The sequence below is a fragment of the Drosophila busckii genome, chromosome 2L (genome assembly GCF_011750605.1).
Source record: "Drosophila busckii strain San Diego stock center, stock number 13000-0081.31 chromosome 2L, ASM1175060v1, whole genome shotgun sequence".
In the NCBI taxonomy this organism is placed as follows: domain Eukaryota; kingdom Metazoa; phylum Arthropoda; class Insecta; order Diptera; family Drosophilidae; genus Drosophila; species Drosophila busckii.
Genome location: NC_046604.1, coordinates 16336326 through 16362035, shown reverse-complemented (window position 1 = coordinate 16362035; position 25710 = coordinate 16336326). Strand labels below are relative to the sequence as shown.

General features: G+C 35.1%; 11 protein-coding genes and 1 long non-coding RNA gene across 12 annotated transcripts; 9 read left to right on the top strand and 3 right to left on the bottom strand.

Moving 5' to 3' along the window:
* Positions 1-2: 2 nt before the first annotated feature.
* LOC108596376 (glycerophosphocholine phosphodiesterase GPCPD1) lies at positions 3-1569 on the bottom strand (the record flags this gene model as incomplete). Its single annotated transcript, XM_033294945.1, has 2 exons — positions 100-1569; positions 3-41 (listed from the first exon to the last, which is right to left on the bottom strand). Coding segments are annotated over exons 1-2 (1161 nt in total), but the record flags the coding sequence as incomplete, so codon positions are not given.
* Positions 1570-1853: 284 nt separating this feature from the next.
* Positions 1854-2713, bottom strand: LOC108608201 (40S ribosomal protein S24). The gene is made up of 2 exons (XM_017999475.1): positions 2621-2713; positions 1854-2355 (listed from the first exon to the last, which is right to left on the bottom strand). Exon 2 carries the CDS (start codon positions 2346-2348, stop codon positions 1950-1952), a length of 399 nt encoding a protein of 132 aa, XP_017854964.1. The 5' UTR covers positions 2349-2355; positions 2621-2713; the 3' UTR covers positions 1854-1949.
* Positions 2714-2852: 139 nt separating this feature from the next.
* On the top strand, positions 2853-8384 carry LOC108608200 (chromosome transmission fidelity protein 18 homolog). Its single transcript, XM_017999474.1, has 12 exons — positions 2853-3731; positions 3786-4350; positions 4409-4637; positions 4689-4805; positions 4863-4965; positions 5020-5153; positions 5210-5444; positions 6608-6783; positions 6857-6990; positions 7042-7274; positions 8096-8159; positions 8219-8384. Exons 1-12 carry the CDS (start codon positions 2853-2855, stop codon positions 8317-8319), a joined length of 2970 nt encoding a protein of 989 aa, XP_017854963.1. The 3' UTR covers positions 8320-8384.
* Positions 8385-8457: 73 nt separating this feature from the next.
* On the top strand, positions 8458-8887 carry LOC108608204 (kunitz-type serine protease inhibitor bitisilin-2). Its single transcript, XM_017999477.2, has 2 exons — positions 8458-8586; positions 8642-8887. The coding sequence occupies exons 1-2, from the start codon at positions 8493-8495 to the stop codon at positions 8851-8853; spliced, it is 306 nt and encodes a 101-aa protein (XP_017854966.1). The 5' UTR covers positions 8458-8492; the 3' UTR covers positions 8854-8887.
* Positions 8888-10190: 1303 nt separating this feature from the next.
* LOC108608203 lies at positions 10191-11903 on the top strand. Its single transcript, XM_017999476.1, has 2 exons — positions 10191-10533; positions 11611-11903. Exons 1-2 carry the CDS (start codon positions 10431-10433, stop codon positions 11829-11831), a joined length of 324 nt encoding a protein of 107 aa, XP_017854965.1. The 5' UTR covers positions 10191-10430; the 3' UTR covers positions 11832-11903.
* On the bottom strand, positions 11837-12294 carry LOC108608205 (PI-actitoxin-Afv2a). Its single transcript, XM_017999478.1, has 2 exons — positions 12144-12294; positions 11837-12090 (listed from the first exon to the last, which is right to left on the bottom strand). The coding sequence occupies exons 1-2, from the start codon at positions 12220-12222 to the stop codon at positions 11918-11920; spliced, it is 252 nt and encodes an 83-aa protein (XP_017854967.1). The 5' UTR covers positions 12223-12294; the 3' UTR covers positions 11837-11917.
* A 1808-nt stretch (positions 12295-14102) lies between these two features.
* On the top strand, positions 14103-14714 carry LOC108603764 (kunitz-type serine protease inhibitor conotoxin Cal9.1a). The gene is made up of 2 exons (XM_017992853.2): positions 14103-14404; positions 14461-14714. The coding sequence occupies exons 1-2, from the start codon at positions 14176-14178 to the stop codon at positions 14634-14636; spliced, it is 405 nt and encodes a 134-aa protein (XP_017848342.1). The 5' UTR covers positions 14103-14175; the 3' UTR covers positions 14637-14714.
* A 1183-nt stretch (positions 14715-15897) lies between these two features.
* On the top strand, positions 15898-16419 carry LOC108603071 (kunitz-type serine protease inhibitor bitisilin-2). Its single transcript, XM_017991546.1, has one exon. The coding sequence runs from the start codon at positions 15942-15944 to the stop codon at positions 16371-16373; it is 432 nt and encodes a 143-aa protein (XP_017847035.1). The 5' UTR covers positions 15898-15941; the 3' UTR covers positions 16374-16419.
* A 1994-nt stretch (positions 16420-18413) lies between these two features.
* On the top strand, positions 18414-18897 carry LOC108604682 (male accessory gland serine protease inhibitor). The gene is made up of 2 exons (XM_017994241.1): positions 18414-18511; positions 18568-18897. The coding sequence occupies exons 1-2, from the start codon at positions 18445-18447 to the stop codon at positions 18747-18749; spliced, it is 249 nt and encodes an 82-aa protein (XP_017849730.1). The 5' UTR covers positions 18414-18444; the 3' UTR covers positions 18750-18897.
* A 3224-nt stretch (positions 18898-22121) lies between these two features.
* On the top strand, positions 22122-22513 carry LOC108605780 (male accessory gland serine protease inhibitor). The gene is made up of 2 exons (XM_033294944.1): positions 22122-22218; positions 22278-22513. Exons 1-2 carry the CDS (start codon positions 22152-22154, stop codon positions 22511-22513), a joined length of 303 nt encoding a protein of 100 aa, XP_033150835.1. The 5' UTR covers positions 22122-22151.
* A 707-nt stretch (positions 22514-23220) lies between these two features.
* Positions 23221-24310, top strand: LOC108604988. Its single transcript, XR_001915367.1, has 3 exons — positions 23221-23313; positions 23372-23577; positions 24049-24310. It is a non-coding gene; the product is annotated as an uncharacterized LOC108604988 (long non-coding RNA).
* Positions 24311-24744: 434 nt separating this feature from the next.
* LOC108604770 (male accessory gland serine protease inhibitor) lies at positions 24745-25401 on the top strand. The gene is made up of 2 exons (XM_017994367.1): positions 24745-25001; positions 25063-25401. The coding sequence occupies exons 1-2, from the start codon at positions 24935-24937 to the stop codon at positions 25248-25250; spliced, it is 255 nt and encodes an 84-aa protein (XP_017849856.1). The 5' UTR covers positions 24745-24934; the 3' UTR covers positions 25251-25401.
* Positions 25402-25710: the final 309 nt, after the last annotated feature.

Sequence of the window (25710 nt, the reverse complement as noted above, 5' to 3'; positions counted from 1 at the left end):
AGCGAGGTAATGGTGTTCTCACGTATAACTGCATCCTTAGCCTGGTCAACAAATGGAATTGAGCACAAGTTTGTGTTTAATTTAGGTTACACTACTTACCTTAAAGCTTGTGCCTGAGCCACGATGACCTACATCCAGTCCAGTCCACTTGTTGTTCCAATAGCGCGCATAGCTTACTTGCATTTCCATATTAGCACACACGGAGGAAGGTTTAACCAGCAGATAGCCTAGACGCATCATGCCCAGCGGACGATGACTCTTGGCGCAGGTTATGGGCAGCTCCAGATTGCCCTCGGAGCGCTTTAGCAGATTAGGCAGCACATAGTGATAGCCCAAATGCTGTGGCGGACCATCCTCCTTAGCCACACGCGAGCTGTAGCTATAAAGATCGACCAAGTAAGCTGTATTCTCCAAATCCAGCACAGTTAGATGAAAAATAACCAAATCGCTAGCACCACAAGCAGCGCCGAATTGTTCCTGCGCACGCAGCTCGCACTCCTCAGCGCTGAGCGTAACCACTTCGCTAAAACCAAAGGCCGCGCTATTGTCGCCGCCATTCTCACGCGTATCGTGTGTATCATTGGACAGTGAATCCTCCAGCGTGGAGCTGCAGGTGCCCGCATCTGCGCTAGGTATGCGCAAATTCATGGGCGTCACTTTGACATGCACCAGGCGTCGCTTCATGCGCTGTTTCCAGCTAAACGGCGCATAGAAGAACTTTAGCTGCACTAGCGTCTCCTTGGTCAGCCAGCCACGATCCACTTTCTCCAACCCATTGTAGCTGCCAAAAGTATCCTGCACTTGCGCTGCCTGCTGCTGCAGTTCGGCTATGCAGCGTGGTTGCAGCTGCACCTCCCAGCGACGCACCACCAGTTGCTCTGTAATCGGATCTACAGCGCACACAAAGTAGCGATACTCTGTGCCACATTGACGTGGTATATAAACTTGTGCCTGCCACACTTGACTGTCCTCCGCCTCCGAGTCTGGCTCCAAGCTCATTATAGCTGCGCCACTGCTTTGCCAATTGCCCAGTGCATCGCAGTTGCCCACCAGCGCCAGTCGCTCATTCGACGCCAGCTGCTCTGTTACTAGCACACGAAATTTCCACAAGCGACTGGCATTGATGTCGCCATAGATGCGCTCCACTGTGGGCGAGGCTGGGCATGTTAGTGGCGCTGCCATGGCGTCATCATCGTTATCAGTATTTAACCAGCGTTGCATATTGTTGCTGCTTCCTCTTCGACTTTCACTTATCGTTTGCTGCTGCTTTGTTGTTGCACTTCCTATTGTTGTTGCAGTTCTTTGTTCTGTGTTTTTTTTCTTTTACATCAAAGTTCCACATACATTTCGATTGAGTTTTGTAATACGATGCGTTGGCGCTCCGCGTTTAATGCCAACAGCAGTCTGCGCAGAAAAATGAAAAAAAAATTGATACTCAGTTTCAATTACTGTTAGCTGTTCAACAGGCTGCTCATTTTGTATACTATATATAATAGCTTGAGCTGCTCCACTTAATTTTCGCTATATTTATTTAATAGTTTAGCAAGCTTAGCGAAAATTTATATACGCACGCTCTTGTTTATGTTTATACTCTTATTGTTGTTGTTTGCGATGTTTTATTTTGCAGCTGTATCCACGCATCAAGCAAGTGTCATCCACAATAGAACGTGCAAATTGCCAATTGTCAGCAGGCGAGCTGCCGCGTTGCCAACTACTCTAAATATAAATGCAATCAAGCGTACCATGCAATTTCATTTAATAAATTGCTACAAAATACAATTATTATTGTTTATAGACCACCATATATGCACTTAGTTAAGCACAAGCACCCCCGTAAATACACAACGCACATGTTAATTGTTGTCTGTTTTTTATATTACAAAGTGAAACTAATGCATAACCAGCAGCTTATTGGAATTGTCCAAACACAGACATTCAATTTAGGAAGTTTACTTCTTGCCGGTACCAATCTTAGCCTTGGCAGTACCACGGACCTTCTTCATTCTGTTGCGACGCTCCTTGCGCTGCTTGCGGGTCTGCTTCTTCTCCTCGAACAGGCCATGACGAGCCAGACGATGCTTGGGCTCGAACTTCTTGGCGTAGTCCAAAGTATCGTAGATGAGGGCAAAGCCAGTTGAACGGCCGCCACCGAAGTTTGTGCGGAAACCGAATGCAAAGACAACATCGGGTGTCACCTTGTACATGGCAGCGAGCTTCTCGCGGATCTCGGTCTTGTTAACAGACGAGAGTCCGGGGTGGAGCACATCGCAGACCATCTGTTTCCTGGCAAGCAGACGGTTGGTCATGAACTTGCGGGTGCGGATTGTAGCTGTAGTGCCGGTCGCCATATTGGTTCTGCAAGACAAAAATTACACTCATTAGTTAAATCGTTTAATACACATTAACGTAAATAAATTGCCAGCACTTGTTGTCACTGTTTCCAGCGATCAACTTTAACCTCAATGACAAGAGCTGCTGCTGTGGCCGAAGCACCCTCCCCACGTGTGAGGCGCAACTTGCTGAAACGCATCACTTATGCTTTGCATCCATTATCACTTGCATTTACGCATTAGCAGCGTGCTTATAATTCATTTTACACTATTTTATTAACAATTATTACCTTTAAAAACACACGAAACGTTTTTAAGCACGCTTGCTTAGCGAACACGAATCTGTAAAAGAAAGAAGAAGAAGTTAAGGCTATGTTAAGCTAATGTTAATAGCAATGTTAAGCATAACAGTTGCTCGATATTCGATAATTGTGCTGCTCGATTAGCCGCAGGCTATCGGAATGTTTATTTTTGGCGCGTAGCTGCGGAACTTGTTATTTGTTATTGTTTATTGAAGATAAAATGGACCAATATCCGGATGAAAATGAAGAGTTTGAGCTGCAATATCAGGATGAGATGGAAATGCTGGAGGATATGGAGGTGCAGCATGAGCAGGATGTGTTTGCAGAAGCACCCAGCACATCTCGTCAAGCGGCGGAGCAAAGAGCAGTAGCAGGTTTAAAAGATGTGTCCAGGTTTGGCAACAGTACGCTGTGCTCGCCGCAGCTGTCACAGATTAGCTTTGGCAACAGTCAAATGGAGACAGAGGCAGCTGGCGGCGGTGGACAGGTAAATCGCAGACTGTTTGGCACACCCAGAGGGCTCATGGCGGGCAGAGGCTGCTCTACGCCAATGCAGCGCATGGCGGTTATAAAGGAGGGACAGACTGTAGATGCTGATGTACAGGCAGATGCAGCCTTTGGTGATGCAGGTTATGTGCTCAATGCAGCAGCGGAGCAGCTGCAAGAAGTGGGACTGCGTGGAACAAGCAAAAGACGCCTGGAGCGTGATTTATTTGGCGACATAGATGATTTATATCACGAAAGCTATGAGGATCCAATGGTTAAAAAGGCGCGCACTGAGGAGCAGCGTGATAATGAAGCCATAGATCGCATATTGGAGCTGCGCAGAAAGCTAAGGGAGACCAGCAATACAGTGCGCCACGATGATGTGTCACGTTTGAAGGCGCTGCATGATTTCAAAATGAAAAATTTATCATACAATATACCCTCATGGCCATTTCTGGCGCTGCAGCGCAGCGATCTGGAGCGACTCTATGTGCGTTATCATTCAGCAGACTATGAAAATCGACAGCTGGAGCAGCTAAGCGTGCGCGGTGATCAGCTGGGCAGTTTGCTGGGCGAGGCAAAGCAACAGGTTTGGCAGCAGGCGAATGAGCTGGTAAGTTGTATAATAAAATAAATGATTAAATAAATAGGTAATTGTTGCTTACAGGTGCTGCGACGTTTAGCGCCGGCAACACAGCTGCCCATAGCGCCAGCAGCTGCGCCCAGTGTAGATCAGGGACGTCTTTGGGTGGACAAGTATAAGCCACGCAAGTATATGGATTTACTCTCAGACGAAATGACCAATCGCAGCTTGCTGTATTGGCTTAAAATGTGGGATAAGGTGGTGTTTGGCAAGGTGTTTCATACCAAGCAGGAGCAGCAAACCAGCAATGTGGGTGTGTCAGCAGCGCAACAGCTAAATAGCTTTAATAAGCGCACGGGTAAATTTGAATCCAATGGCGGCTGGCGTCAGCGCAAGTGGCGTCAAGCGTTGAACACTAATGTAGATGAGCTGGGCAGACCTATGCAAAAGGTAGCATTGCTATGTGGTCCACCTGGACTGGGCAAGACAACACTAGCGCATACCATAGCTAGACATGCGGGCTACAATGTGCGTGAAATAAATGCAAGCGATGATCGCAGTCCAGAGGCATTCAAACTGGCGCTGGAGAATGGCACACAAATGAGCTCAGTGCTGAATGAAGAGAAGCGTCCAAATTGTATAGTGCTGGGTATGTTTTGTATATATAAAATATAAATATAGTATTTATTTAAAATGCTTACTTGCAGATGAAATTGATGGCGCACCCAGACAATCAATTGAGTATCTTGTAAAGTTTGTTAGCGATGGCATCTATAGCAAGGCGAAGTCCAAGGGCGCCAAGCCGCAGCATAATGTGCTGCGTCGTCCTATTATATGCATTTGCAATGATATTTATGATCCTGCTTTGCGTCCTTTAAGACAAATTGCATTTGTTGTCAATTTTCCACCCATTGATGCAGCGCGTTTGGCTGAAAGGTGCGTCTACATTAAACTTTGATTTATAAACTAATTTATTTTGCATTTTAGGCTTGTACAAATTGCACGCAAGGAGCATTTGAAAACAGACTTTGGCTCGCTTATAGCGCTGGCTGAAAAATCTGGCAACGATGTGCGCAGCTGCATTAGCTCCATGCAGTTCTTCAAGTAAGTGCTACACACTTATAAAAGGCACTAAATTAATTTCTTTTAATTTGCTTTTAGTGTTCAAAAGCACAGTCTAACGCTGCAGGATGTGCTTAACAATAATCTAGGACAAAAGGATCGCCATCAAGGTCTATTTGATGTTTGGGGCGCTGTCTTTAGAGTAAATTGTTATGCATAATATAAAATAATTTGTTGCTCACTATTGTCACTGCAGATACAACGCCCCAAGAAGCAGCTGCAGCAAATCAGCGCCGAGGAGCCTGCGCAGGTGACCATGACCAACATGTCGGTGGCAACGCGTGTGCGCAACGTGCTCGATGTGGTGCACAGCAGCGGCGACTACGAAAGGTAGCTACAGCACGTCCAGCTTACTTGCTCTAACTTGCTCTGTTTTTGCTTTGCAGACTTACCCAAGGCGTCTATGAGAACTACTTGCAGCAAAAGATGCCCGATCCCAATTTCAATGGCATTTGCGAGGCATTGCAATGGTTTTGCTTTACGGATACGCTGCAGCAGCAAATCTCAAGGCAGCAAATCTACAGCGTCTATCCGTATCTACAGTTTGGCTTTGTGGTCTGGCATTTGCTGTTTGCCACACTCGCCTGGCCGAAAATTGCATTTCCCACGCGTGGCTTTGAGGTAAGCATCATGCCCACACTTGTCTATTGACATACTGTGTGTTCGGAGAGCTGCTCGAGCTGCTGCTGCTGCTTTTGAGGCTTTCAGGCTTGAGCTTCATGTTTTATGCAGCGGCTCATTAGCTGAGGCAAACAAGTCCTTGGCTAGCAAGTCCCAATAGAAAAGTGCATAATCAACACAATCAAGGCATGTAATTTCTTGTGCATTATGTGCCTCAAATGCAATCACAAGATTAATGAGAGTGCTGCTTAGATTGAGTACTGTTTACATAAGCTATATAAGAAGTAACTGTGGGGTTGGGGGAGTTGGAAGTTGAAAGTGCTTGATATTTTTTGTAAAGAAAGTAGAGCTTCGAGCTTGAGTTTAGAAAATGTAATTTTTTAGTTGAAGCTAAAGCTGCTTGTTATTTATACATTTATAACTAAAGAGCTAGTCAATCACTGCATATTATAGATTTAATTTTTAATTTATTAATCATTTTTGTTTGAGCGAGTTTTAAAACCAATAGCAATTTTTGAATAGCAGTAAATATGATTATATAATATAAATCTTAAAGGGTTGTTATTTTCAAATAATAAACGAGTTATTTCACTTTAAGATAATTTTAAAAGTATAAACAAGTTTTAATAGCAGTAAGTTAACTAAATTAGGCTCCCAACAAGCTTAACATTGAAAAATTGAAAAAATAATTATATATAAAATTAGTTAATTCATTTGAAGATTCTTTTTAATTTTAAAACTATAGAAAAGCTTACTTTCTTAAATAATGATGACTAAACTAACTTATTTTTAGCGATTTACTGTATTATTTAACTTCTTTTGTATTTCATTGGCAATTTTTTAATTTTGCTGTATTTCATTTATTCATTTTGTTAAATTTTATTATTTATTTATTTTTATTTTTTGTAAAATATTTTTTTTTTTCATTTTATTTTGTATTATTTTTTACACTAATTCTTTGTTATACATATTTGTTTTTAATTTTTGTATTTTTTTATGCCTTTTCTCTGCTATATTTATACGCAACTAATTAATTTTTAAATTTATTTATAAGCAGCTAAGCAGTTTGAAGTGCTCTGCCTCAATGGCTTTAACCTCTTGAACTAAAACTACCCTTAAATACTCTCCAACCCCACAACTAATACAACCCCTATGCATTGCAGTTCTCACAGGCGAGCACAAATCAACGCAACATCTTTCAATCGCTGCGCAAAGGTGTCAACAGCGCTGCCCAGGGTGTGGGCCAGGGGCACGTATTGCTGCTGGACACGGTGCCGCTGCTGAAGCGCATCTTATCGCCGCAACTGCGTTCGGTGGCCGTGCAGCTGTTATCGCAAAAGTGAGTGACCTATAAACAAGCGACGACGCTTGCTCATTGATGTTTACAAATACTGAATGTTTATTTATGCTAGAGAACAATACGATCTGCGTCATACTATACAAGTTATGGTGGATTTGGGCATAACCTTTGTGCAGGTGAAATCCGCTGAGGGACAATATGTATTCCAAACGGAGCCAGACTTGGATACGCTTTGCGCTTTTACAGGTTTGTGTGCCAATTAATTGAAAATTTTTTATATTAATGAACAATTTGCAGGTTTTTCTGGTTTAACGCTGCCTTACTTTAGTCGTCAGCTTATAGCACGTGAAGTGGAGCTGGAGCGCATACGTCGTGCTGCACCCAAAGCAGCTGCTGAAGCTGCTAACGAAACAGCCAAGGCTAAGTCCAAGTCCAAGCTGCAGGCTCCAGCGGCACCGCCGCGTTTGCCGAATCATTTGCAAACATTGAAACCCAAGCAGATTACCGATTCCAATGCGCCCAAGCAGCAGGTGCGTCCAACCAAAATTTGCATGTCTTGCATTTACTTAGCAGCAATTTTCTAGCAAATTGCACATTGCGCACAAATTGCGCATACGCAATGTTTAACAAAGAATGGAACAGTTTTATATAGTTGCTACAGTTTGCATGATTATTAAGCTTTCTACATAACATTTTAAATTTTTTAAAATTATTTTGAGCTGTTTTAATATTTTTTATATGCATTGCTATAGTTTGACTAATTATTTATATATCATTTAAATTTTTTTAAGACTCATTTGCGATAAAATTAGCAGCATTTATATTTTATATATACAGTAAATGCTTCAAATGCATTTTTATACAACAGTTGCTATAGTTTGCATGATTAGCTTTAATATATATATATACAAATTTTTTCAAAATTTATTTAGTTTCAAATTAATTTTTTTTAAGTTAGCAACTGAGCAGAACTTAATGCATTGCTATAGCTTCAATAATTATTATTAATCATACATCATTTAAATTTTTTCAAATTTTTTTTTTAAAGTTAGCAGCATTTATATTTTATTTTATATACTATGTGCTTCTAGTTTATTTTATAAGCAACAACTGCCTGCGTATTTTTCGTAGCTTTACTTGCGTTGCGTCAAATCCCTTCAAGAGCTTAAGGGCTGACATTAGGGTGTCGTTAACTGAGCTCAGCGCGAAACGAACATTTATTGCAGCGGCTAAGCGAAAGCGACAGGCCAAGCGAAACAAACATTAGTTTAGATTTGCAGACTTTGTAGCCTAAGCATGCAGCTTGATTTTTATATATAAAGGACAATTAATTAAGTTTATGCAATTGCAGTTGACAAAGGACTTCTTTGGACGCGTAACACACAAAGCAGCAGCAACAGCAACAGGCGAGGAGGGTAAGTTGGCAATAGCATACAAAAATTTTAGTAATAATAATATTTTGTTATTCTTTTAGCTAAAACGGATGCTATAGTCAAAAGTCCCATTTGGTATCGCTATAAGGAAGGCTTCAACAATGCTGTGCGCAAGGATGTGCAGCTCACTGAGCTGCTTTAGTTATTAATTAAATTGTATTGTATGCTAAGCAACTAAATGGTTTATTTATTTAACAATTGAAACTATTACGCTGTATATAGCTTATCTCTTTAATATATATGTATAGACATTATCAATAGACTACGCTGCTGCTGCTGAACTCGCTCAGTTTGGGCTGCTCAGTGAACTGAGCGATGTCCGCATTGAAGCTCGCTTGGCTTTTGTTGCTGCTAAGCAGCAGCAGCAGCTTAAGCGTGGCACGTTATCTAACAAACCAAGTAACGCCAAGTAAGTTGGCCAGCAAACAATTTTCAAACATAAACTAATGTCAAATCTCTTACAGACATTTGCAAGCTGCCGCCACCACGTTCTGTGGGCATTTGCACTATTGAAATCGAAGGCTATTACTATGATCCTGCTACGCTGGACTGCCAAATGTATTCCATAGGCGCTTGTCACATGACTCGGGGTCAAAGCTTTGGCAGCCAGGAGGATTGTGTAAACAAATGCATACGCGGTCAGCGTCGCAGTCCGGACTTTTATAGAAATGTTTAAGCGTCGCTCAATAAACGTCGCTCTCCCACATTAATTGCGTTTGTTTTTATTTATTTAATCAGTGGCACAGCTGACCTCATGACGTAATTGTTAATACTATATTTAAAAACGTGTTTGACTTTGCCTGTATGTGGCATGTTACGTTTCGTAGACAAATCCGCATCAATAAGATCTTTAGTTGTTTTAGTTGTGTCTACATTGAGCATTGGAGCTTGCGTCAGCTTTTACACTCACTCGCGCCAAGGGTCGCTTAGCTTAGACATTGATTAAGAGTCTGTTGATCTCGCAGGCGCAGTGTGTTTATAATTTTATTAATTGATTTGCTGCTGATTGTGCGCAGCTTAAAGTCAAAGCTGCATATTGTGTATACGATACGGTAAAATTGCGTATACGACTTTATTGCTTAAGTTCTTCGCTTGTTTAAATTATTTTTTTTAATTTAACAACTTTAAAGGCAATAATAATAATGCAAGTTGCATTAAAATTAATTTAGCAAGCAATATTAAAACTTAAATTCTTGCAAGAAATATTTAAAAAAAATATATATCTTAGATTTTTTACATTTGAACAATATTAAAAAAAAATAGTAAGAATTCAAAGTTTTAATTTTAGCTATAGGCAAGACTTGTAGCTAGACTTATAGTTTAGAGCAATAGGAATAATTTCTTTATATTATTTCAATATAAAATTCACAAGATGTTTGATTAAAGAAAAATATTTTCATTTTTGGTCATTTTTTTAGGGACTTCTTTTTTATTAATATGAAAATTAACAAGCTCTAATAGGCGTAAAAATTGTTAAAAAATTAATTGCACTTAATATAAATATAATTTGAAAATATTCTTATCAAATATAAATGTAACTTATTTGTAATTTAGACTCTTAATTTTAGTGTATGCTATAGTTTATATAAAACTTACCTCTGGCCTCGTCTCCAGCTCTATATACTACGGCCTTCTGGCATCAGGCGTTGACCGGATTGCGGCGGTAATTCGATTGTCAGCGATTTGTGCGGCGACTCTCTTATGAGCATCATCGGCATATTATCAACAAGCTCCGAGGCACATGCAGGCAGCGAAGCGAGAAGCTTATCAGGAGCAGTAGCAGCAGCGGCGGCAGCTCGCTGACAGCGACTGCTGACAAGATTACAAAGTGTGTTTGCCTTTTGTTCGAGGTTTCGAGTCGAGTTTGCGACATCTCGAACAGCAGAGCCAACAACTTGGCCAGCGATCCTAAACTGTGGACGCAGTAATCAAAAATCAAAACATAAATTTTGTTTGTGTGATACCGGAACTAAACAATTAATTAATTAATACAAATACGCTTGCGTGTAATTATTTTAGTTAATCAAAAATCAATCAAGTGCATTATCTATTTGATGGCAGTTGTTGCAGTTGCGGTTGCATCTGCTGCGCATTTCAATTCATACGACTCTATGGCAATACAAACGCTCACTGTGCCGCCAGCCACAGTTCACACACAGAGCTGAATTCTTGCCAATTGTGTAAATAAACTTAAATTAAACCAAAACAAAAAACCAACGATAGTATTTTATACATTAAATCTACACACACACAATGCGCAGCCAAAGCCAAAGAAGTCACATGTTGCTGCCACTCTCCATGTGCCTGCTGCTAGTGCTTGGACTCGAGCGTCAACTGATTGTAGCACGCACCACACGTAAGTCGAAGACAACTGTACTTAAAATTAAGTTTAGCATAAGCTGTAATTTGTGTTTTTAGAGTGAAGACTTTGGCTAAGAATGAAAGCAGCCAATGTTATAAAGTCAGACTTAGATTTTATATAAAGTGGTTGCAAGTTTATGCCAGTTTATAGATTTTTCTATTGTAAGTATATAGCAAATTTTATCAAAACTTTATAGATTGGTATAGATGATTTTTTATACTTTTTAAATTCAAATTGTTATATATTTTTTTATTATTTTAATTTTTTTTTAATATTTTTAAAAGAAGGCGAAATTGGTTATCTTTTTAATATGAATTAAAATCAACCTATCCTTGCTGTTAAATATATTTTTACAAAATTTAGCCAGATATACTTTTTTCAATTTGTCAAGTTTTTAATGTGAAAATTTTTTTTTATTATTTTAGATTTTAAATCTATATTTATTTTTTGAATGTTTATATGTTTTTCTATTTATATTGTAGGTATCATTTTATCAAATATATATTTAATTTATCAAGTTTTTAATGAGAATTTTTATAGATTTTTCTTTTATTATTTTAGGTAATTTTATCAAAAATATATAATAGTTCTTTCAATTATTTTAATATTGCAACACTTTTTTAAGGCTACTTTATTATTGTTTTGTTGAATTTGTTAAATATTAAAATCATTTGTTACTAAATTTTATCTACAAGAATTTCTAGTAAAATTGTCACACTTTAGTTGATTAAAAAATATTAATATTTAATATTAAAATCACTTTCTACTAAATTTCTATCTACAACATTTTTATGCTGAATTTGTTGAGCTTTAGTTGACTTAATACATGTTTAATAATATATTTAATGCAATTTTTGATTGATTTGACGAAAGTTTTTGAGTTTTTATAATTTTTTTGTTATCTTTATTATTATAACTTTATTTGTTAGCTATATACTATACGCTCGACTTACATAAATGATTGTTATAACCTTATAAAAAATGAATTTGCACCTAATTGTGCACTTGAGCACTTAATTTATGCACCTGTTATAAACAATGTTCTAAGCCACTCTTTATTTATTTTCACAGGTGATCGCTGCCAGGCCACGCCCAGCCACAGCGGCCTATGTACGCCCAGTACAATGGGCATTTATTTTGATGAGGAGACACAGCGTTGTCACTTTGTGGGCTGCAGTAGTAAGCGATTGTTTAATTCACTGGAGGATTGTGACAAGATTTGCAATAATGCGCGACATACGAAGATACGCAATCGTTCGCAGAATAGCAAAACCAACGAAACAACAAATTAAATATATAGAACTTAAGCCTGTAGTTTGTAATTAATGAACTTAAACTAAGCACAACAACAACAAATGAATTGAATTATTGATTTTTGTTAGACATCGCGACAAGCGGCTTCGCAGGCGGCCTTGCTGCTGAAGCGATTCTCATTGCCACCACAGCCGCCGTAGATGAAGGCCTCGCAGCGACGCTCCAGTGGATTGTAGGCAAAGCTTTCGACATGGCCAAAACAGCGACCGCTAACCAAAGGCTGCAGACAGTGCTTAACTGCAATGCGTAACAGCTGTGATTTGTTTATTAAACTTTGTAGTTGCACTTACCACGTTTGGAGGTGCCTTCGGTGCTGGCGAGGCAAAGCAGCAGCAGCAGCCAAAGCTTTGTTAGCCAACTTGCCAACATTGTCTAACAACCGACGCGTTCTTGGACGCACAACTTACTGAAGCTGAGCTTAGCTTTTTTTGCTTGTTGTTGACCAAGTTAGTAAACAGCAAACGGCTGCAACGACTGCGCAATGCGCTACACTTATCTGTGTGTGAACTTGTCTTAGACCTTAGCTTAGCTCAGCTATTTATTTTTGAATATATATATTTTGTTTACTTGCAAAATTAATTAGCGCTAACAATCAGCATGAGTTGAGTGAATGATGATTATATTTGGGAAATGAAAATGTGCAAAATATTCCGCAGAATTGCTAAATATATAATTTAATTAATTAGTCTGGGAAATTTCATCAGAATTAAGCAACAAAAATTGCCAAAATTTCTGCAGCATAGCTAAATTTATTGAAATTATTTATTTATATTTTATAGTATAGTTAATTAAGCCTAAAAACTCAAGTGCTTATTGCATACCCTACAATTCCAAGCTGCTCATAACAAACAGCGAATGACGTAAAACAAACAACAAGTGAAAAAAACATGTTCCGCATATAAATAACATATAAGCAATAACAATAGCAACAACAATACGCAGTGTGAGCAAGTATAAACAACAAATTAAAGTTAATATTGGCAAAATAAGCAGCAAAGTTTAATTTTGCAGTCAGTTGCTCACAATTTCAACTACAGTTGTACTATTGACTGCGACGCTGGCAGCGACGTCAACTGCAACTTTGAGTGAGAGCGCGCGGTACGTTTTGAAGCTGAGCTTGGCTGAGCAGTCAGCTGTTTATGGCATTGAGCGCTCTCATGCCTACGCTCTCTCTCTCTCTTTAGCTTATCAGCTTGACTGATACATACATATGCATGTATGTGTGCGTGTGTCTAATAGAGTAATTAAACGCAGTTTTGGCACAGCGAGTGCCTGCAGTCCAATTAATGTCTCATTTCGTTTCGTTTCATCTCTCACTCTCCCGCTCTCTCGCTGTCTCGCTGTTCAGCATTTCAATTATTTCAGGCAAATTAAGCAGTTAACTGAATTGTCACCACAACTCACACACACACTCACACGCACACATTGCTAGCTGGCCACTCAATCAGACAAATTTGCAGCTGCCTGCTTTGTGTATTAGGCTAATGAATAAATAGTCTACGGGTCTCATCACTGAGTGTTCACTAGTAGTCTAGTGTTAACTCAATTTTGCCCATGTGTGCATTAACACCTGTCACACGTTTTTGTTGCTGTAGCTACAATAATTATCACTTAAGCTGGCTAACTGACTGGACTGACTGACTGCACTGCTTACTTTTTGGCTTTTGTCTCTGTTACAGGCTAATGCAATTTTAATGTCACTTACATGTTTACACGTCTGTCTGCAGTAATTGCCAATTATTTATTATGCAAATTGCATCAGTGTTAGGCACTTTGCTTTGCTTTACATTATTTATGCTATTCAAATGTAGCTATATTTTTTTAATTAGCAGCATATTTCAAAAGCATTTCACATATTTAATTATGCAATTTAACAAGCTTAGCTAAATTTGTTGTCATTTTAAATTAGTTAGATTTTTATATAAATTAATTCTGATTGCATGCAATGTAAATTGAGGCATTAAAAAACAATAAAAATATTTTAATAGCATGCGCCAAATATTTACTATCTAAAAATGTTATGCTTAATATTTTTTAATAATTTTTAAAGCGTATTCAATGACAACTAAGCGCTCTAAACAAAAGCAACTTGTTATTGTTTTTATGCACATATATAGTATATACAAATCTACCCACACCTATTTACACAAATATATGCACACACACACTTAAATCCACATGAAACTGATAATTAAGCGCCGCTCTCACGTTTCACGCTACGTATGCGTAATTTAAATTAAGCATACACACACAAATTTGAGCGCTGGCTCGTTAGATCAGTTAGCATCATCAGTTGAGCGCATCAGTTGTTATTTGTAGTTAATGCTGTTCACAATGAGAACGCTTCAAATCAGCAAGTTGACCCAATTTCTATGCTTGGTCAGCATATTTTTGCTCTGTCTTGGTCAATTAACACACGCGGTGGTGACCACAGCCAAGCCCAAGGCATTAACACAGCCACAGCTAACAACAGCAAGCAGCAGCACCGCTAGAGCTAACAGCCCCACCAGCAGCACCACCACCACAGCCAAGCCCAAGCAAAAAAGCCAAGGTAAGTTCAATGTGCAATTGATTAATTGATAACTAAAAGTAAATTGCAAATTACAGATGCCAAGTGCCTGCAGCCTTTGGAAACGGGTCCTTGTCGCATGAGCCTGGAAAGATATTATTACAATAAGGATAAGAATGCATGCGAGACTTTCAAATACGGCGGCTGCCGTGGCAACGACAATCGCTGGGGCTTTAAGCAGACCTGCGAGGAGGCGTGTCTGGTTAAAAAATAATAAACAAATATATGAAAATAAAAATTATAACATGTTGTGCTAATAAGTAACGTTTAAATAACAAATTAAATTCAATGAGCACAATAAACGTTTGTTTTGATTTGCTAATTAACAATTAAGAGACAGTCAGAGAGCAGCAGAACGAAGATACATAAAGATTAACAGCGGGGAAAATATAATCAAATTGTTTGCTATATTAAATTTGAAGAGCATTAAATATTTGTTATATTTTCAATATTTAAAAACAAGCAAACTTTTATATTGAAAGCAAATTTAAATGAGTGTAAGCAGAGGGTAAATAGATAGAGAGAAATATACAATTTTAACAGATTGAAAATGTATTATTTCTTATGATTTTTTTATTTACTAAATTTAAATAGCTGCTATATATTTTTAAAATAATAAATATATATAAAATTAAATGCATTGAAGCCTAAATTCATATTGAAAGTAAATTAACAGAGATAATATAAATTTGAAATATTAAAAATATACAATATTTACTCAGATATTTTATTTTAATAAATTTAAATAGCTGCTAAATATTTTTAAAATAATAAATATATATGAAAATTAAATGCATTGAAGCCTAAAGTAAATGAGAATGAAAGTAAATGAATAAGAGTAAACAGAAAGAGATACAAAATTGAAAACTTAGCTTACTTAACTTATTTATGAGTTATTCTATTTTACTAAAATTGCTGCTAAAACAAATATTGCTGCTAAATATTTTTTAAGTAATACGTATATATAAACTCAAATTATAAAAGCATTTATAATGCATTTTTAAATTAAATTAAAACGGATTAAATTTATATTTATATATATAAATGAATAAATTGCAGTATTTATAAATATTTCATTAACTTACCAAAGCAAATGCTTAGACTTCCACGAATTCATTATCTAGTTAACTGCTATTCAATATTTGCTCAGCAAACTGGAAGCTTTAGCTGGAATTATGACGTCTAGACGTGGCTAAAAAACGTGTTAGTTTTTACTAAATATCGAAGTACAGCTGTGCGGAAACAAACATTTCAATTTGTAGGCGTTGTCACTGGCCTTTTGACTTGGTGCGTTGAACTGAAATTGGAGGCATTGGCAGCCAAAATAAGAGAAGCGGAAAAAAAATTGTCAACAGACTACGGCGTGATTTACATGCGCCAGTGAATGACTCAAGCAAATACAAAATATATATAGCTGATAAAAAACTACAGCACAACGAGGCCAAGCTGTTGATGTTTGTATTTAAGCCTGGCCAAGAGTCATAGCCACAGTCATTCGCTACACACAACTGCCCACGTAATGAGCTACAAAATCTGCCTAATTGCGCTTGCTGCGCTCATTTGCTCGCAAGCTGTGCTCGCCAAGCCTTTGGATGAGCCGGCGCCGGCTGAATCACAGCTGGTGGTCGAGGAGCAGCCAACTGCTGGTGCAACAGCAGCTCCACTGGATGCCAGCAGCGTACCCGAGCAGTGCCATCAGCCCAAGGAGACGGGTCGCTGCTTTGCGCTCTTCTATCGCTTTGCCTACAATTTGGATACGCACGCGTGTGAGGAGTTTGTCTATGGCGGCTGTGCCGGCAATAGCAACAACTTTGAGTCCAAGGAGCAGTGCGAACAGCTTTGCTTGGGCAAGGCAGCGCCAGTGGCAGCAACAGCTTCCAGCACAGAGCAGAGCACAGAGCTGACTACGGAGCAAATCGTCGTGGAGAGCAGCAGCAGCAGCTCGAACTAGTTTTGACGCCAGCAGCAGCAGCACAAATTAAAATTCAATTATTTATTATATAAGCACAAAATACACTCAAAAAAATGCACATATAAATTGTTATATTAGATTTATGTTGACAACAATTAAATAAAAAAAAAATTCATTTTATAATTTGACTATTACTACAATTTTATTGAATACACATCAAATAAATAAATTATTTAATTAAAATAAATAAATAAATTATTAAACTAAAATAAATAAATAAATTATTAAATTTAAAAAAATAAATAAATTACATATTAGAAAACAATTGCAAGAAATAGAGTCTGAATTATATATTTGGCTTTAATAAAAATTAAATAAAATTATTTACGCTAGTCGCAAAATATTATATTAGGCTATTTTATTTTGAAAGTTTTTTATATACTCTGAATTTTATAAATATAATTTTGTCAGCTAAAACAATTTCAAAATATAGTTTGTCGGCCTAAACTTATTTTTTGCTAATTTTGCTTGCATTTTTATATAATTTGCTTAAGTTACTGCTTAATACTTTACTTTTCTCAGTGTAAACATGCAGCTAACCCAATTAAATGCAATATTCTGAACATTTTTTTGACATATTTTAAATAATAAACAATTGTTTAATTTAGGCTACGCACACAGCTGTTCGCTTATGAATTGCTATATATAAACTAGTTGCTTGTACTAAAATAGTTAATAAAATGCAAGTCGCTTTCTTGCTCTGTTTGCTCTGCAGCCTTGCTCTGGCACTAAAGAATGGTAGGCCTAAGTCAAAACTTTGCTTCTATTTCTTATTAATGAGTTCACTTCAGATATCTGTGGCGAGCGACCTGCTGCTAATGGCAGTGGGGAAATCCAGTGCACCGCTCTTATACCCAGTTGGAGCTATATTGCCGAGAATAATACCTGCATATACAATTTTTATGGCTGCGGTGGCAACTCCAATCGATTTGGCAGTCAAGCTTTATGCGAAGCAAGCTGCAAGCGTTGAAATTGTTAAAAAGTAAAAGCAGCTACACTTTGTTAATATTTTTATTATATAGTAAACTGGTTTTAAAAATAATTGATTTGTGTTTAAAACACTATTTGGCAAAACCTTTTTTCAAATACTTATTTTTTATATATTTATATATTTTATTTATTATTTATTTATATTTTTTTTATTAATTTTTTTCATATTTATATAACTTTTGTATATAAAACTGTTCAAGAAATAAATATAACTTTAGCTACGCTCCCCAAACGCTTAGCGTACATAATGCCAAACAAATCGGCACACTTGCTATATAGCAGCTTATTAAAATGAAAGTCGTTGCCTTGATCTGTTTGCTGTTTGGCATTAGCCAGGCGCTAAATCGTAAGTTAAACTTACTTAACTTATTTTTATTGCTAACAATTGCTTTGCTCTCTAACTAGCGGTTTGTCTTGAGAAGCCTTTTTTTGATGGATGCAAAGGGAATAAGTTTTTGCCCAATTGGAGCTATTATGAATCAGATAATACCTGCAAGCAGTTCTTAAATTCCAGCTGTAAAAATAATAATAATCGTTTTGATACGAAGGAAGAATGCGAAGAAAACTGCGTGATAAAAAATGCATAATTTGCATGTGTTAAATCTTTTGGCTGAACTATTTATTGCTTTAATTTTTCCTTACAAAAATATAACTAAAATAAACAAAAAATAGTAACTAAAATAAATGGTAAAAATACGTTTAAATGACATAAGTATTTTAATATTTTTTTACTAATTGCTGTGTAACATTTTTTATTTAAATTTTATTTGAAGATGAAAAAGTTGCTAAATTTAATCAAATTACAAAAAGCTTACAAAAAATAAATTTTATTAAATATAAAAATTTAAATTAAGCATTTTTTTCTGAGTGTAAGCATACTATAGCTACAATATCAGTATGTCAGCCAATGTGTGTATTTTTTTAAATAATTTGCAAGTAATTGTTAATGAACTTTAACTTGCGCTGTTTACAAACAAGCGCGCATATATAAACAAATCGGCTGAGTATAAAACCGCTAGTTTAGCTTATTACTACGATTAGTTGCTATATAGAAGTTGAAATGAAATTTACTGCTTTGATTTGTCTGCTCTGCGTGCTGTTCGGCATGAGCCTGGCGCTTAAGGATGGTAATTATATATTATATATATAAATATGATTGATTTAAATATATAACTTGCTATAGAGCTATGTGGCCAGCAACCTGCTGCTGATGGCAATGGAGTGCTGAAGTGTGCTGCTGCTTTTCCCAGCTGGAGCTATCATGTCTCTGATAATAGTTGCAAGGAATTTTTATATGGCGGCTGCGGTGGCAATGACAATCGCTTTGGCAATTTGGCCGATTGTGAGACCAAGTGCAAGGAATAAAAATATTTAAATATAAAAAATGTTTTAATATATTTCAATGCTGTAGTTTGGCATTCAAATGCTTATCAATGCTGCAATATTTCACGCATTAAATTTATAAATAGCAACACGTGTGCAACTAATAAACAAAGAAATTGTTATATAATAATTTATAGTTGCGTTTGGAAAATGCAGAGTACGATTAACTCTTACTTAAAAAAAAATATTATGAATAAATAATAGTCTAAAGTTTGTATTTTAAATATAATTTATAGCTAATACAACAAAACAAATTTACGCTGTCAAAATTATAATTTATTAAATAAACAAACACAAAGTCATATTCAGCGCCGCTATTTAGTAAACAAATGCAAATTCTGAGAATTGTTTACTTAACTTTAGAGTATTACTCAGCATGCTAATGAAAACGTTTGTCATAACTCAAGCAAAACTGAGTAGATTTTCCAATAACTGTTACAAATTATACAATTGGCTTATGAAAGTTTTGGCAGCACACTTAAACTTTATATACATTTCTATTCTGTTCTAATAATGAAATTGTTTATTTTTCTTATAACGCTTGGCGCTATTATTGCCCAATGTGCGGCATTGAAAAATGGTCTGTATAATTTTTAAATTTGCTTTAATATATTTATTTAATTGAAGTGCACTTTGCAGATATTTGTGGCGAGCAATTTGCTAAGAATCCAAGTGGCATCACACCTTGCTTGGCCAATATGCCACAGTTCAGTTATAATGCAGCGAAAAATGAATGCAGCCAGTTTTTTTACCATGGTTGTGGTGGCAATAACAATAGATTTGGCTCTAAGGCAGAGTGCGAAGATACGTGTGTGGAGTAATTGAGCGCAATTAGACTAGCTAAGAAAAGATTGTGTATAAAAAATTTATGCAACTGTTTTAAAATTATAAATACTAAAACATTTAGCACATCATTTATTGCTATAATTGTTAATATGCTCTCTAACAATTTGTTGTTACAAATTTTGTGTCTCTAGCTTTTTTAGTCGCGGAGTTCTTGTTGCTCATACAGACGCACATGGCTGATTCGACGCTGTTAATACATAAAATGTCAAAGTTTAATAAATTAAGCAGAACTGTGTAGATTTTCCAGCAACACTTGCATCAGTTACACATTATTCGATTAGCTTGAAAATAAGTTCAAGCAGTAAACTTAAACTTTAGATACATTTTGTGCGCGTTAGCTAAAAGTTCTGTTCTAATAATGAAATACTTTGTTTTTCTTATAATGCTTGGCGCTATTATTGCCCAGTGTGCGGCATTGAAAAATGGTCTGTATAATATTTAAATTTGCTTAGTATATTTATTAACTCTCTTGTGCAGCTGAGTGTGGCGAGAAGTTTGGCCTGATCGGTGGTGCAGATGGTACAGGAAGAACTTGCTATGCTCTTCATCGAATGTTCAGTTACAATGCGGAAAAGAACGAATGTATTTTATTTTTTTACGGTGGTTGTAATGGCAACAGAAATATTTTTGCCAGTAAAAAAAAATGCGAAGAATATTGCGTGGAGTAAAAATAGTTATATATATAAATTATATGTTATATGTACAAAGAACGTTCATGACAAAAATAAAAAGAATAAATGTATTGAAAAATGTTTTTTTTAATCAAATAAAAATAAAAATATAATATTTAAATTTTTAAGATTAATAGAACGCAGCAAATAATTGAATTTTTTTATCGCTTAATTTTTTGTATACAACTTTGTTTAAACGCAAAAGTTTAATGATTATACAAAAAAAGTATTTTGCGTAGTACTTAAAATATAAATTCTTTAAAAATGTTGCTGGCTAATAAAATTTAATTTCAAACGTATTTTTAAGTTAATAAAAAAAATAGCAAAATGAAAACAAGTTCTGAGAACTATTTACAACGTGTTGATGCTGATAATAATAATAATATTACGCTTGTAATAAATTTCTCAAGCGTAGCTGAGTGGATTTCCCAATCATTTGTGTAGCTATAGATTAGTTATAGTTCACAGTATATTTAAAGTAGTATGCGCAGCTTTTAAAGCTCAGTTGTATTTTGCGCTTGTTAGCTAAAAGTTCTGTCTGATAATTCATAATGAAATTGTTTATATTTTTTATGCTGCTGTCAGTGCTAATTGCTCAATGTGTAGCATGGAAAAATGGTTTGCATTGTTTGTTATTTGCTTAAAAATATGCATTTAATTTATTTATTTGTTGTAGCTGCTTGCAGCGAGCAGTTTGCTAAGAATTCAGATGAGGATGGAGTCGCTTGCTTGGCTTATATGCCAAGATTCAGTTATAATGCAGCAAAGAATGAATGCAGCAAGTTTATTTACGGTGGTTGTCATGGCAATAATAATAAATTTGGAACTAAAAAACAGTGCGAAGCGATGTGTGTGGAGTAATTCAGTTAAACTAGCAATTGTATGAAAATAAATAATTAAAAACTGTGCTCATAATTTATTAATGAAATCTTTTATTTAAATAATGCGCGCAGCCAAGTTGTTGATACACTAAATTAATTGTTATAATAAACTAACGAATAAAATCAAATGTTATGTTTCTAGCTCATTTGGTTATTGAGTTCTTGTTGCTCATACAGACGAACATGGTGCAATCGACTTTTTTTTTATAAAATGTCAAAGTGTATTGCTCAACTTGACCATGAAAACGTTTATAATAAATTAAGCAAGACTGTGTACATTTTCCAGTAAAACTTAAATCAGTTATACCTTATTCGATTAGCTTGAAAATAAATAAATTCATTTAAAATTTAAATACAAAAAAGTTTTATTCTAATAATGAAATTCATTCTGTAATAAAAAATGTTTATAAAAAAAAATAACTGAGAATATTATTATTATTCTGAAAATTGCGATTTCTTCAAAATAAAGAGTTTCCAATTAATATTTTCCAATAATAATAAGCATAAATATTAGTCCATAAACGCTTAATGAGAAGCCGATGCAGTAAAAAATGCATTAAATATTAAATTGAGAGTAGCAAATTTATTTTAACAGAGAGTGCATGGAATGGTATGTGAAGTAATTAAAAAGAAAGTTAAATGGGTTATGGAAGTTTCATGCAGAAATTTGGGACCTAGTACAAGTTACAAGTTTTGAGCTTAAATATAACAAAACAAATTTTATCTTAATAAAAACTTAAGCAATAATAATTTTAGTTGGTATTTTATACTTGTTGTGGCCGTAATAAAAATATAAAAAAAAGAAAGGGCATAAATATTTAAAAATAAAAAAAAAAACTACAAATAATGTTTTTCGCTTCTCATAAGGCCAAGAGCAGCGATAAGATCTGTTTACATGTAGTACTACTATATATAATGATAGTTCATTTGAATACTCACATTAGTTAAAGCTTTCCACTTGAGCAGTTCACACAGCACATAAAACAATGAAGTGTATTTTGCTTATTGCAACAATTTTGTTGAGCATTGCCAGCTGCTTGGCATTTAAAAATGGTTATGGTGCTAAAATAATTAATTAATAATGAGTGCTAAAAATTAAATTTACCTCGTAGCTGTTTGTGGTGAGCCGCATTCGTTAGATGGTGATGGTCTTAGAGCTTGTGCTGCTTTTCATGAAATGTGGTCCTTCAATGCCAAGGACAATAAATGCGTCAAGTTCGTCTTTGGCGGCTGTGGCGGCAATGGCAATCGCTTTGAAACTCAGGAGCTTTGTGAGGAGAAGTGTGTCGTCTACCAGGATCCTGTTGCATTTGTAAATAGCTTACATATATTAAATAACCAATTTTAATAAACTATATTAACAGCAGATACAACATTAGCTTTGGTTAACTTAGATCTATAAACGCAATTATAAAAAACAATTAAGTTGAGGCTTAAGTATTCAAAACCAGTTTGCGCTGTTAAGACTTAAAGCTGTTTAAATCAAAAGTGTCTTATAATTAAGTCAAATTAAATTTTAAGAATATACTAGAGTTGAACAGAGCTCGCTTATCGGCTTCAAATCGCGACAAACTATATAGCGGGTCTCTTAATGTCGACAGCGCCCAACTTTGAGTTCAAGCATTTGTTATATTAATTAAAAAATGTGTCAAAGGTTAAGCACAAAAGTTATAGCATGTAATTAAATTATTTTATTTTATGAAATGCATTCAACATTTTTGTTTGCTAATTAGCAAAATTTATTTATTTATTTAATAAATCTCAATGCATATTCACGTACTTTAACTTAACCACAACATTCAGCTTTAGCTGTTAAACTCAATGCAGATTTAAGTTATATATAAATTTACTTAAATATTTGTAGTTGTAGTAACTGAATTTTCAAAATATTTTGTTACAGCTATTAACTATGAGATAAAGTTGTGGTAATCTGTGCCAATTGAGCAGCGATGTCAAAGTTCCAAGCAAATGCGATAAGCTGCACAAAAGAACTTTCATTTTATATAAAATACATTCTATAATGCATTACAATTTAGTAAATAATTATTGCTAGCGCAGTGCAGTAAACAATAAAATTTATTATGAATACATTTCTTTTGTTTACAATATTAGCCTATTGCTGTATGGGCAGCTGGGCGCTTAAAGATCGTGAGTATAATTTTATTAACAGTTTAAGAAATATTTATTAATAGGTTTATTTATTTAGCTGTGTGTGGAGAGCCCTTTGCGGAGACTAATGACGGTCCTTTCTTTTGTCCTTTTAGAGGACCAAGATTTAGTTACAATATATTGACGAACACTTGTCAATTTTTTGTTGATAAGGGCTGCGGCAATAGAAATAATTTTATGAGCCAACAGGACTGTGAGAGAAAGTGCGTGGAACCAAATGTTGTACCCATAGGAATTTTAATTGTACGCAAACCTAAGCCATGGGCTTAAATATTGTAAAGCATTTAAACTATAAAAACTGTCTAAGCGTTCTACAAATTCAAAAAAAATTATAATTAATTATAATAAGAAATTGAATTAAATTTAAGTTAATATATTATTTATATACATATTAAATTAAAGTCAGAATCCTTTTGTCTACGCTCATGTTGAAAGGAATTTTAAAATCGCTGTTAAGTTCGCAAAGTTCAGAGCAAGCGCGATAAGCTGCACAAAAGAAATTTTATTTTATATAAAATACAATTTATATTGCTATACAAATTTAGTAAATTATTAATGCTAGCGCAGTGCAGTGTAATAAAAATTGTAATGAAGGCTTTGCTGCTATTTACATTACTAAGCTGCGGTCTTATGTGCAGCTGGGCGCTTAAAAATCGTGCGTATAAATTTATAAAATATATATTTATTTAAATATAAATTTATTTTGTGTTGCAGCTGTGTGTGGACTGGGCTTTGGAAATACTGAACCAAATGCGCGTTGGTGTAAAAATTCAGGAGCCAGATATAGTTACAATCAACTGACAAACACTTGTCAATTTGTTAATGGGCGTGGCTGTGGCACTAAGAATAGCTTTTGGGATCTAGATCATTGTAAGCTAGTTTGTGTGGAGCCAAATGTGGTGCCCATAGGCGTTTTAATTATATCGAGAGCTAAGACGTATACGTAATATAAAATAATTTGTAGCCAAAAACTCTAGTTAGCTTTAGAAAATTGCAATTTAAATTAAGAAAATTGTAGTAAAAATAAATAATAATAAATAAATGTTATTTTATATATATTAATAAATTTAAATGAATTTAATATGCTGACTACGCCCATGATCAAAGCTATATTACATAATATATAAGCTCAAAGCGATAAGCAAGCAAAAGCAAATATTTTATTTTATATTTAATGCAATTTACATTGACTTACAATTTAGTAAATAATTTTTGCTAGCAAGCTGCAGTTAAACAAAAGAATTTAGCGCTATGAATAAAATTCTATTTTGCATAATATTAATGAGCAGTTTGCTGCTTAATTGTGGTGAGTTTATTATAATAAAAATTAAGTAAATAATTATGCTTTATGTATTGCTTACTTAGCTGTGAGTGCGCAGACTGCAAATCGGCCAAATGTCGTATATATACCAACATATCCGCATATATATATTTAAAATGAAATATGCAAGCGATTTTAATCTTTGTTTTAAATGGCAGCAATAGTTACTGCGTTGCAGTTATCTGACTGAACTTTCTATTTAGCACACGAGATAATGCTTGGCTATATAAGCCGCTCAAGCGGCAGCTGCATGTGGCAAAGTAATTTACGTGCAGCAACATGAAGCAACAACTGCTGGGATTTTTCTTCATTTTAATGCTCAGTCTGAGCGCGCAGGCAAAGCCAGGTGGGTATATATAGCATTATATATATTATATTTGTTTGACTTTTTTTTCGGCTTTTGACAGATATGTGCAATCAGCAGGCTGCCATGGATGGCATGCCACAGGATGGTGCCGCCTGCATGGCCTTTATGCCCAGTTGGACCTACGATGCCAAACAAAATGCTTGCGTTAAGTTTTTATTCGGTGGCTGCGGTGGCAATAATAATCAATTTGGCAGTCAACAGGAGTGTGAGACAGCTTGCAAGGACTGACTGGGAAAAACACAAACTGTTATGTAATATAAGCAACATTAAATGTGGGAGTATATGCAACTATGTTATACACTTTGCCAAACAGTTTTGTGTTTTCGTTTTGCTTCAAAATTATGGAAAAAATTAATAAACCAAGACACATTTTTGGAATTTGTCAATTAAAAAAATTTTTTTTTAAATTAAAATTCAGCATTTCACAATTAATTTTTGTTAAGTTATTTAATTATATTTTTTTAAAATTGTTTAGCAATAACAAAATTCAAAAATGTAAATCCAAAATTTTAATAAATATGTAAATTAAAAAAAATATATTTGTATAATAAAAATTATAAATTACTAAAATAATATTAATATTTTCCAAGGCTTAAAAAATAATAATATTCAATTCAACCAACAAATATTTTTCACTTATAATTATATTTGCAGAAACAAAAATAAATATTTTATAGCATTCTAAGAT